We start from the raw sequence: 11,372 nt of genomic DNA, 5'->3' as shown, positions 1-11,372 counted from the left end.
TAATCTCTGCCTGTGCGGGAGCCCGGTTTGATTACAGGGATTAGGGAGACAGGCTAATTTGATTAGCGTGGCCGCTGAGCCCCCCCTCCATTACGCACGGGGGGGGAGGGGGGGGGACGGAACCCCAGCACACGCGTGTCCCTGCGTGTCCCCGCGTGTCCCCGCCAGCCCTCACGGCACGCGGTGTCCGCGTGCTGATGACACACTTCCTTAAACACGTCCTCCCCGCTCAGAGAGCACGTGTATCATGCATGCGCTTACATCTATATATACACCTCGCACTACCTTATTCAGCTTGAGTCTTATGGATACAGTACATTAATGGCCTATATAGGTATTTATATAATGTGTACGACATATTTGTATTTATTTCTGTCTGTATAAATGTGTACATAATCACATTTAATTGTTCATGCATTAAATTATGGAGGACCGAAAATGCCTAAACTAAAAATAATGAAATGGCTCGATAATTGAATGAATTAATAAATTAAATGCAAGAACAAATACAAAATAAATGAATGTACACAGAAGTAAATAAATGACTAGATATAATCTGACATAAATGGTTATTTCTGCACTTTTTTGCATATTAATTTCTTGATTCGTTGTTTTCTGTATATAGTTATTTCAGGCTTTATTTATTTCTTAATTCATTTATTTCAGTTTATGTTTATTTCCATATTTATTTATTTATTGATTCATTTATTTCTGTATATATTTATTTCAGGATTTCATCATCCATATGATAATGAGGGGGCTGTCAATCAAAGTATGTCATGGTGTCTCATTATTCCCATTGGTTGATCGAGTGCGTAACTTGACTGCACATGCCTTGCTTCAATACTGGTTGCTTTTTACTACGTTAACATTAGTAGGGGAGCTATAAAATGCTAAATGTAATGATTTTTTTTTGGTGGTTGTATCAGCGCTTGATCAATGTATTTCAGGTATAACACTCAAATTACCCTCTCGTTGTCTCATACGAACAACAGGAGATTTTCATAATTATTTTGAGAGATGTTGCCAAATAAGACTGTTTTGACTACATTACATTTACATTACATTCATTTGGCAGACGCTTTTATCCAAAGCGACGTGCTACATGCCAGTGCATTTTAAAAGTATTTTTCTGGTTCTAGTTTTTGTGTGTACCTCAAAGAATGCAAATGTATGTAATCGTGAACAGTCTTTTAGTCACTAACAGATTGCGTAGTTTTGATATAGCATGCTATCTTCCTGGGATTGCTAGCCAGTCAAAAGTACATACACACCCCCAGGATTAAACCTAACACAGTGTTTCATGTGTTGCCAATGATAGAAAGTGGCTACTAGTAGTAGCAGAGTGTGCTACTTATAAATTGTATGCTGCCAATGACAGAATATAGTAGGGCAGCTGGAGTCTTATTAACAGACTCTGTCATGACATCACTTTAGCATCTACAATGCATGTGAGAGCATGAAAGACAGGTAGTGAAAGACGTACAAACACATAGTTACACAATGCAGAACAGACAGTAGCTCAGACACAACAGCGGTCTGTATTTGTTTGCAGAAAATGAGAAATGCAGAGTGAACCCACTGACGTGTCTCCACTCTCCAGGGAAGTCTTTGCTAAGTTGGAAATACATTTAAAAAATATATATTTAATTACTGTAGCATGCAGTTGCAGGCTTTGACCTTTGTGCAAACAAATTGAAGGATTCCCTGAAAAAACGTGATAATCAACCTGGCAATTACCTGGCAGATTTGATTGCGCCTCCTGATGGCTAGAGTTTGACTCTGCCAATAAGCGTTTCATACACAGAGGTACTGTGAGGGTTATGGTGTTCTTCCAAAAAGTGTCCTGAAGTAAGCTATTTTGGGGCCTGGGCTTCCGTGCTGGGGACTCGCTTGAGTGTAATCCTGGAGGTGATGCCTGGGGAACACTCATACCCACAATGCAGTGGGAAATGGAGTGGGAATGAGTGGGGGGGGGGTTGCTTTTTCTCTCGCCGTTGGTCACATTTTAAGATTTTAACAGGATATGACTCATCTTGGGATGTAACTGAGTATAAATTAATGAGCACACACACACACACACACCATCACACACTCACACTCACACACACACAAGAGAATTAGTTGGGGGACATGTGCACATGTGCTAGTTGTGCAATGCCTACAGTATGAAAAACCCATGGATGGGAGGCAGTGATGTAAGGTGTAATTAAATTCTGTTGCCTCTAGGATTGTGTCAGCATATGGTTCTCCAGATTGCAGTTAGACAAGGAAGTCTTTAACACAACTTAAAATTGCTTCATTTCACATGGTTTCGATTCTGGCAAAATTGCATTTTTGTTGATTACCACAGTAGTGGTTGATTCAGTAGTGCTGGAATATAAGAACATAATGTTTGCTAATGATAACAGCATTGAGGAAGGCCCCATGTGATTTTGGTACTTTTCCTTATTCATACACCTGTGGAAACGGCTTTGTATGATTGCTTTTAAAGGCACGGTTCTAGTGTTCATTTCCATATAAATGGTAAGGCAGAGGGAGAGTGTTATATTGCCAGCTTTCTCGGTGTTGATGAGAACAGACCATTCAGCCCATCTATGGCTAGTGTTTTGATGTTTTGCTCTTCAGTACTGAAATGCTGAAATTTGCTCTAGCTGGGCGAACTTAAAAGTGCTATCTTTATGCACGGAGAGCGGAATGCTGGTGGGCGGGAAAGTAGAGCACACACACGCGCGGACACACACACATACACGCGAACAAACGGACACACACACACACACACCCACACGCACAGTTGGAGCAGGAAGTTCATTCTTTCCTGCTCATTGTGGAAGCCGACAGGCGTCTGAATGTGAATTATCCAGCCCCATGTTTTTTTTTTAAATCTGAGGCTGCTTTCTGAAACACTTGTGTGGAAATGAGTCTGAGCTGTTTTCCCAGCCCTGCTGTTTTCACTGTTAGTGAGCCAAATGGCCTCTAAGACAGTGATCTTCATCCCTTCATCAGAAAGATGAATGTTCAGATCCTATATGGGATGTTGCCTTTGGACCCTTGAGCGAAGATTTTAAACTGGATCACTTCAGTAAATATCTGGGTTCAAGGTGTCAACATTTTATATCTCACAGACAAAGTACACTATACATACACCATATGACCAAAAGTATCTGGACCAAGCGGCCAAAACCAGACTTGCTCACTAGTGCCACTACGGATGGCTCCAGTATAGGTGTTTTCATATCCGGTTTCCATGTAAGTCTACGGTACAAATGCAATAAAAATACAAAGCCACTAATTTTTTCTCACAAGAACAAATAGTCATAATAGGTGTATTTTATTCGTCTTATGACTGTCCATGGGTCTATTTTATGATTTATTGCATCATTTGGGCACAGGGCCAATATTTGTTCTGGACCAATGAGGTACAGCTTGCGTCACTTCCGGATTACTTCGGAGGACTATGCTACAGTAGGGGCCACAGTCTATGGTCACTGGGGTGGGCGGTGGCGCTTCTTGGCCTTGCCATTGCGGCTCCGGCTACGGTCCGCCTGTGCTAAGTCTGAAAATGCAGGCATCCCATTTCGTGGTGATTTCATTATGGCGTGTGCTATTTACAGCTGCACTAGACGACCATAAAATAATCCTCCTCTTAAGTTTTTCGGTAGCCGAGTCATTTTTACTATTTCCTTTAGCCTACTTAACCAAATAATTAGTTGGCAGAAAGCGTAATCAGCTTGCTATATTTGGTAGTCCAGTAGTAGCCTATGCTAAAACAGTTCGCAACTTCGGCTACCAAGCCATTTGACTAGCTAGCTAACCTTAACCGGCAAACATTCAATCTGTCAGACGTGTTTGGCGGCTTGTCAGTCGTGTACATTCCGTAAATGTCTACCTGGGCCATGCTTCAAGCATGTGACAAAGCTACTATAATCCCGATTTTGGGATAAACACTTTTTCAGTTTCACGAAGCGAATTAAGAGTCTCAAGGTTCATTTGCTGAAATCACACACACAGAATTTAACGAAATTAACCATCTTGGCATTTAGAAAGGAATATGTTTTTAGCATTTAAGAGACCGACAAGCTAGGCATTTAAGACAGTGGTTCTCAGAATCGGTTCTGGGGGCTCCTTGCGTATATTGGCTTTTCTCCATTGGTTTTGATAATTTACAAGAAAAAAACGATAGCCTAATAATAATTAGAAATTCAACGTAGGCTACATTATTTTTGTCTTCATGCACCAGGTGGAAAACTTGCTGTACAAAGTGCGTTGTCATATTTACACGCCTGCAGATCAGTTATTAAAATACTTGGTAGATTTGTTAATAACCGCTGACAGTGTTAATTTTTATTCGGTAGAAAGTGATTTGCGAACGATCGGTCAGCTAGCGTCACCCAGCAAGTGAACACCACAAACGGCGATGGAGTAGCTAGTAGTAGCAGTTACTGGCTCATTAACTGACTGGCGAAAACCTACGACGATAACTTGCTCGGTTAACAGCAGATCTACCAGACAGTTATACGAAAATTAGCCTAGTCAAATCACCAGTAGCCTACACATCTCCGATTGATTGACCATCAGTGTAGTCAATGTTCTTCCCCTGTGGTTCATATTGCTAATGCGTGAGCTAACCACGGATAGCCTACCTAGCTCACTGGCAAGCTGATATGCTAGTTAAGCATATTCGTTTTGCTGAGAAACATGAATTGAAGATAACTGAACATAGCCTAATTGTATTTTTAATGTCATACATATAACGTGATTACATGACAGTACAGTCACGGATGGAAATTAAACTCCGTAAACATCTGATAATATATTTTAAAACATAACGGCAGACAGTCAGCTAGCCTCGTTCAGGTTGATGGGCTTTTCCGCACCGGACTGTCAATCAAATTGTAAAAATCACAGAGCGGCTTTTAAACTCTGTGGTTTTGGCTCCAACTCCAAAATGGCCGCGCCCGCCATTGAGCTTCAAAACGTATTTTCGGAGACCCACGGAGAGTCAATGGGTGACGTCACAGTAGCTTTGTCCATATTTTTTACAGTCTCTGATCTGGACACCCATTGGTCTGGGACTGTTTTCCATGGTTTAGTCTAGGCCCCGTAGTTCCAGTGAAGGCAAATCTTATCACAGTCTAGACGATTCTGTGCTTCCCCAACAGTTTGAGGAAAGCCCTTTCCTTTTTCAGCATGACAATGCCCCAGGGCACACAGCGAGGCCCATATAGAAATGGTTTTGTCAAGAACAGTGTGGAAGTACTTGACTAGCCTGCACAGTGCCCTGACCTCAACCCCATCCAACACCTTTGTGAACAATTTGAAAGCCAACTGGGAGCCAGGCCAAATCCCTGCAGCAATGCTCCAACATCTAGTATAAAGCCTTCCCAGAAGAGTGGAGGTTGTCATAGCAGCAAAGGGTGGACAAACTCCATAGTAATGCCCGTAATTGTCGATGCGATTTTGTATGTTACATTACATTACATTACAGGCATTTAGCAGACGCTCTTATCCAGAGCGACGTACAACAAGTGCATCAGTTCAAGGTGCAGAGGTGCAAAAGAAACACACTAGAGTGAAGTAGAGGTATGTCAGGTGTCTACATGTTTTTGGCCTTGTAGTGTACCTGCGTAGGTCTCTTGACAGACATTCCTTATCTCTCTGGTACTTCCTGGTATAATAAAGGCTACATAAGGAATGAATAGGTTAAATAACTGAGTACACTCTGAAAATCACACACTTGTGATTTTTATGCCTTGCGTGAAGTACTCTGCATGATAGCATTGCTGTTCTGCATTACAATGCAGGCATTTAGCAGAGGATCTTATTCAGAATGACTTATACAGATTTTGAATTTTTATGTAGTATACATTTACACAACTGGATATATGAAGCAGTTCAGGTTAAGCGTGTTGTTCAAGGGTACAGCAGTTAATGTCCTACCTGGGAACGGACCTACACTGCAGCATTGCTCTGATGCTCATATCGCCACATGTTGGCATAAGTGGGTGGAAAATGTTTCCCCTTAACTCCCACTGGCATGGCAGCAGTCATGTCCCCCCCCCCACTCCCCCCCCCACACCCATGTGACAGGAAGTGGCAGTGGGCCCTTGCCTTGGCCTGAACCGTTTTTGCCTGTCTCTCTCTCTCTCTGTGTTCAGTCCTGAAAAGAGCCAAGAACAAAAAGGGCAAGAATGACCTGATCAACGCGGAGGAGGGGGAGGAGCACTTCACAGACATCTCCTCCGTGGGTAAGACGACACGCCCGTGAGTGCTTGTGACAGTAATACCGATGCTTTACATTGCGTCGGTCCTGCCACCAGGATTACACAAGTGCGGTAGTAACACAGAGCAAGGTGTAGGGGACGCATTCATAACGAGCAACTGCAAAGCTAGCTTAACATTATCAGCTGAAATTTAAAAAAAAAGTTGACAGTGCTAATCGTTGCTTTGCTATATTCATTACAACACGTGCCTCAACACCTTCCACAATCATTGCTGACTGGATTCTTTGTCTGTAAAACATGTCATGACAAGTGTTATAATGTATTAACACGAAAATGGCTTTATAAATGCTTTATTAAGGCAATATGTAACTGCTAACGCATAATTTAATGTACAGTGTGTGTCATGTATATTTAATTCAGATGACCCTGTTTCCTTACAGCCATCGTTTTTTTTTTTCTACTTTTGTCAGTGAAGCTTTCTTAGGCCCTAGTTTATTCTCTGCCATTCGATCTGGCATCTCCACTCCATTAAAATCTTAACCGTAGAGCGCTTTCCACATGCTCATTGCGAACCGCGACATCGGAGGTTCGAATCCGACCACCGACCTTTGTCGCATGTCTCTCCCACTCCCTCTCTCTCCTCCTAGTTCTTCCTGTCTCTCTGCACTGATCCTATCAAAATAAAGCTGAAAAAGCCCTAAAAATATATATATTTAAAAAAATATAAAAATCTTAACCTTGGCCAGCAGGAGGCGAACTGTGATGTTGCAGTTGGATCGCGAATCGCGACTCCCTCTGGTATTAGCTGAATTAAACGGTCAAGCATATTTAACAGAGAGAAACTGGCCTGGGGCTTAAGTATTTCAGTCAGCCGACTGCTGAGATAAAACACAAGCTGAGGGTGGAGATTTAGTGGTGTGTGTTTAATGAGCGTTAGTCAGGGCAGGACCTATGAAAAGTAGGGATAGTAAAAATAAGGAGAAGGTTGACATCACAGATGTTACTGTAGATCAACCAGGTGGTCAGCGCCTATGTTCCTTCCACATTCAAATGGGAAGTTTGGTTTCCAGTACTTTATTAGCCAATGACAAGGCACGCAAGTAGTAATGTTTCGACTTTAACAGAATAATTGTACTGTGAATGTTCCAAATGCTGAGGTCCTTAGTAATAACTGTGCCCTAATAAATGTAACCTTACTGGTGCAAAAGAGAGGCACTCAACCAATCACGCAGCACGTTGTTAACAACCATTTAAAACGATCAAGATTTCTTTCTCTCAGGGCACCTGGAACTATATCGACCAATCGCAGCAAGCGTTGTTTTATTGGTTGCGACCAAAGTAGTTTGCTGTTAGTGGAGCTCCTGTTTGTTTTCCATGGGAAAGGTGACACTATAACCATCCTACCCGTATGTCGCCATCCCTTATTAACAGCTGCGTTGGGTGCAGTTTGTGACAGCGTGCAGTGGAATTATCACCTTTTCGTTTCTGTTAGTTTTCCTGCTAATCGCTCTCTGACTGAAAGGCGAGTATTTCCGCTTAGGTGTGCTTACACGTAGGAAATAAGCAGACACGAGGGAGCATTAATGAGGGATGTATGTATGTGGATGTGCAGACGCCAGACAGTGTCCCAAACAGGGCACGGCTGTACGGTGGACTGCTTCTCAAGTCTTTCAGTGGAAGTAATGAAATCTTTTTCACCTTTTCCCGACTGGCCTGACATTTCAATTTAATTCGGACAGCTCTGTTTTTTTTTTCTCTTTTTTTTTCTGGCTTGCGTAGTGTAAGACTACGAACGACGCCTGTTTCCCTGTCAATCATGCGCACCGCATTAGTATCATCGCCAGAAGTGGGAGAATCTAGGCCGGGTCAGGGGGAGATGCAGAGAAAATGTGCTGTGTGTTAGAGATTCCATTATTTATATTGGCGGGATTGTATAGTAAGGATATTGGGCGTCTTGTTACATGTTAAAAGTATCACTGCTGTACAGCCAGTACATTAAACTCACTGGTGCAACTTAGCATAGCTACATAGTGTGCATCGTCACAACTATTGCATTGTAAATGTGGGTTATATGAAAATGAACGAGTGGAACAATTTAAAAATATTTTTTGAAGAGTTACACATTGTGCCAGAATTGCGCGTGGATGTAGCCTATACTGAAGGATTAACAAATGTAAAGAGATTTAAAAGTCATTCTACAGGAATTGTGGTCTTTGATTGTCTTGAAATGGATTTCATTTTTGTCACTAAAAACGTGCAATGCAATATTAACTTTTTAACTTTAATTAATCTAGATAACCTTAATATATAATGCCACCTTAATGTATTTAAATTATTTTTATGTAGGCACCATCTTTTTTTGCCATTGATGTTCCTTGTAGGCCTACCTTGTAGCAACATAAAAGTTTTTTCAGAATTTTATTTCTCAGTTCAATCTGCACATGTTGACAAAAACTGTGTAGGTTAATGATAATGCAGTAGAATTCACTTAATTGCATAACTGATTATTGCATAAATCAGGTATTTGCATAGAATTGCCAAATCCTGAGGCATATTTGCATAAACCATTGTCACATAGTTCGGATATTTTACATGAAATTATGCCCAATTGCATTGCATAATGATCTATAAATATACATTAAAAGTCGACAGATGCCTCATAAATAAGCCAACAATTGCCATTTGGAGACAAAAAAAAACGCTGAAAATTACAAGGCTAAGACTGTAGAAAACATAGGCTGGAGTGGCACGTGCAGTTGTTGGCATTCTCTATCTACCGTCTCATACTTTTAATTTAATTCAATTTTGGAAAAATAGATAAGGAATATACAGTACTGTATATGTATATGCTTGCTGCTTTTCCACGTACAGTTATATGTACAGCACAAATGTATGCTTAAATTTATGCCCTTCACATCTGTGCAAAAAAAAACGGACCTGTAAAGACATAGTTCCCTTGGTTCGGTATATTGCCATGTTAAACCTGCGCCTCCGTTTAAGTGAATTTTTGAAGGGGGAGTGGGGTTGTGGAATGAACTGAGCGGTGGAGTTCCATTTAAATTCAATTTCAGGAACCGTGCGGAAATTTCAATTAATTTCCCTGAATGGACTGAATGATAATGGAGTCGACTGCAGCCCTGGTGAACCGTGAATGAAGAGAAGGGTTCTCTAGACGTTTCAGAGCAGGGATCTCCAAACTCCGGTCCCAGGCGGGCGCAGTGCCTGCAGGTTTCCGGTGTGTTTCAGGACATAACCGATTCCTTTAAGTGATTGGATAAAGGGTCTAAACACACCTTGGTTTCTGAGGCCAGAAGCCGACTTTTTTTGGGGGGGGGGCTTTTCCCAGTTTTATTTGGATAAAACAGTGTAGAGAGACAGGAAGAACTAGGGAGGAGAGAGAGGGAGAGACGTGCGACAAAGGTCGGCGGTCGGACTCGAACCGCTGACGTCGCGGCTCGCAATGAGCGTACGGAAAGTGCTCTACGGGCTGCGCCACTAGAGACACCCCCAGAAACCGACTATTGATTGAAAGGAAACTACAAAAAAAAAAAAACCAGCAGACACTACAACCCTCCGGAACTGGGCTCTGAAAGCCTTAAATGAGCCTAACCTGCCCCCCCCCCCCCCCAAACTGCTCCCCCAGGGTCGCCCTTCGCCCGCGCCAGCCTGAAGAGCAGCAAGAACGACAGCTCCTCCTACTTCCGGCGCAAGGAGAAGAGGGTGCGCTTCTTCATCCGCCGCATGGTGAAGGCGCAGAGCTTCTACTGGTTCGTCCTGTTCCTGGTGGGCCTCAACACCATGTGCGTGGCCATGGTGCACTACGACCAGCCCGAGTGGCTCACCCACGCGCTGTGTGAGTCCGGCCCCCCCGCCCCCCTCCACCGCCCCGCCCCGCCCCGCCCCGCCTCGTGAGGGCCTTCCTTCTCTGTCCTCTTTAAATCTCCCACCTTTCTGCTCTCGGAATGTCCGTTCCTCACAACTCTGAGGGTGATTAGAGAATTTGAGGGAATCGGGACCTCTCTATAGGCAGACAAGCGATCCGTGTCGCAGAGAACTGCTGCTTATCCGGCTGATCATGTGTGCATTAGACAGAGGTGGATTCAGTTCAGTTTTAATTCTTTTAATTGGTAGGTTTAGGAATAAATAGTGAACTTAAGCTGTTAACTTAAAAAATTTAAATACCATTCGAAATTGATCCCCATTGAACATCATGGGCATTTTTCAGTCGATGATTTGAACTTTAATCTATTTCCTGTATTAGTTCATTGGAATGGACTGACCCAGTCCCTCTTGCTAGAGCATGGTTCTGATCCAGCTGGTCTCAGCTGATCGCTGGCTCATGTTCTGGCCCAGAGCAACCAGGGGGATGGGGGGGGGATACTTTGCTTTCAGCATTGCTGTGCTTGACAGGATGGGGGCAGGGGGTTATGATCGTGGCCGGTGGGATGTCCCGAGGTGTCTGTCACTCTTGGTATGAGCCGAGCTCTGCTAATCACGGTATTATGGGACCCAGGCAATGAGGGAAAGCCTCAGGCCACCTCCCCCCCCCATCTCTCTCTCTCTCTCTCTCTCTCTCTCTCCCCTCCATCACCCTTTTCCCTCTTCCTCTCCCTCCCGTTCTCAAGCTCCCTCCCTTCAACTCTTCGGTGTCTTCCTTTTTTCTGATTCTCTGTCCCCCCCCTCTGTCTTGCTTCCTGTGTTTGTAAAAACGCCACCATTGGCTGTTTACTTACCCCGATTATTGGGAGTAATCAGCTTTTGGCAGTATTTAGATTATTGCATACACATGGATATAAGTAATGCAGTCGCTCCAATAACAGGATTAACATGATCCTTTCCGTAACAAGAACTTACTGAAGCTTTTTTATGCACCAGAAAATTGAAAGATTGGGCAAAAATCCAGGTATCATAATCAGGCTTTCAGTGTGTCGATTATCACCTTTGTTTTAAGTTCTATGCCTTTCTTGTTGGATAAAATATGGATTTTACATGTATGTTGCCTCATTTTTATACTTCAGTGACGGAAAACCATTAAGACCCCTTAATACAGTTTTTTTTAAAGATTGAGAGTAACTTAAAAATGTGCATGCTGATGCAGTTTTCTTTTTTAAAATTAAATTTTTAAATAATTATCAGGACTGTGAATAA

General features: G+C 42.7%; 1 protein-coding gene across 1 annotated transcript in view; it reads left to right on the top strand.

Annotated features, from left to right (window-relative positions):
* cacna1bb (calcium channel, voltage-dependent, N type, alpha 1B subunit, b) overlaps nt 1-11,372 on the top strand; it is a 209,691-nt gene that overhangs the window by 122,447 nt on the left and 75,872 nt on the right. Inside the window, 2 exon segments of the mRNA XM_064308862.1 lie at nt 6,159-6,248; nt 9,868-10,077. Coding sequence (XP_064164932.1) covers nt 6,159-6,248; nt 9,868-10,077 — 300 coding nt within the window.

Source organism: Anguilla rostrata, chromosome 14, assembly GCF_018555375.3.
Source record: "Anguilla rostrata isolate EN2019 chromosome 14, ASM1855537v3, whole genome shotgun sequence".
Taxonomy (NCBI): Eukaryota; Metazoa; Chordata; class Actinopteri; order Anguilliformes; family Anguillidae; genus Anguilla; species Anguilla rostrata.
The sequence above is the reverse complement of the archived record's forward strand: the minus strand, read 5'-3'. Positions and strand labels throughout refer to the sequence as shown.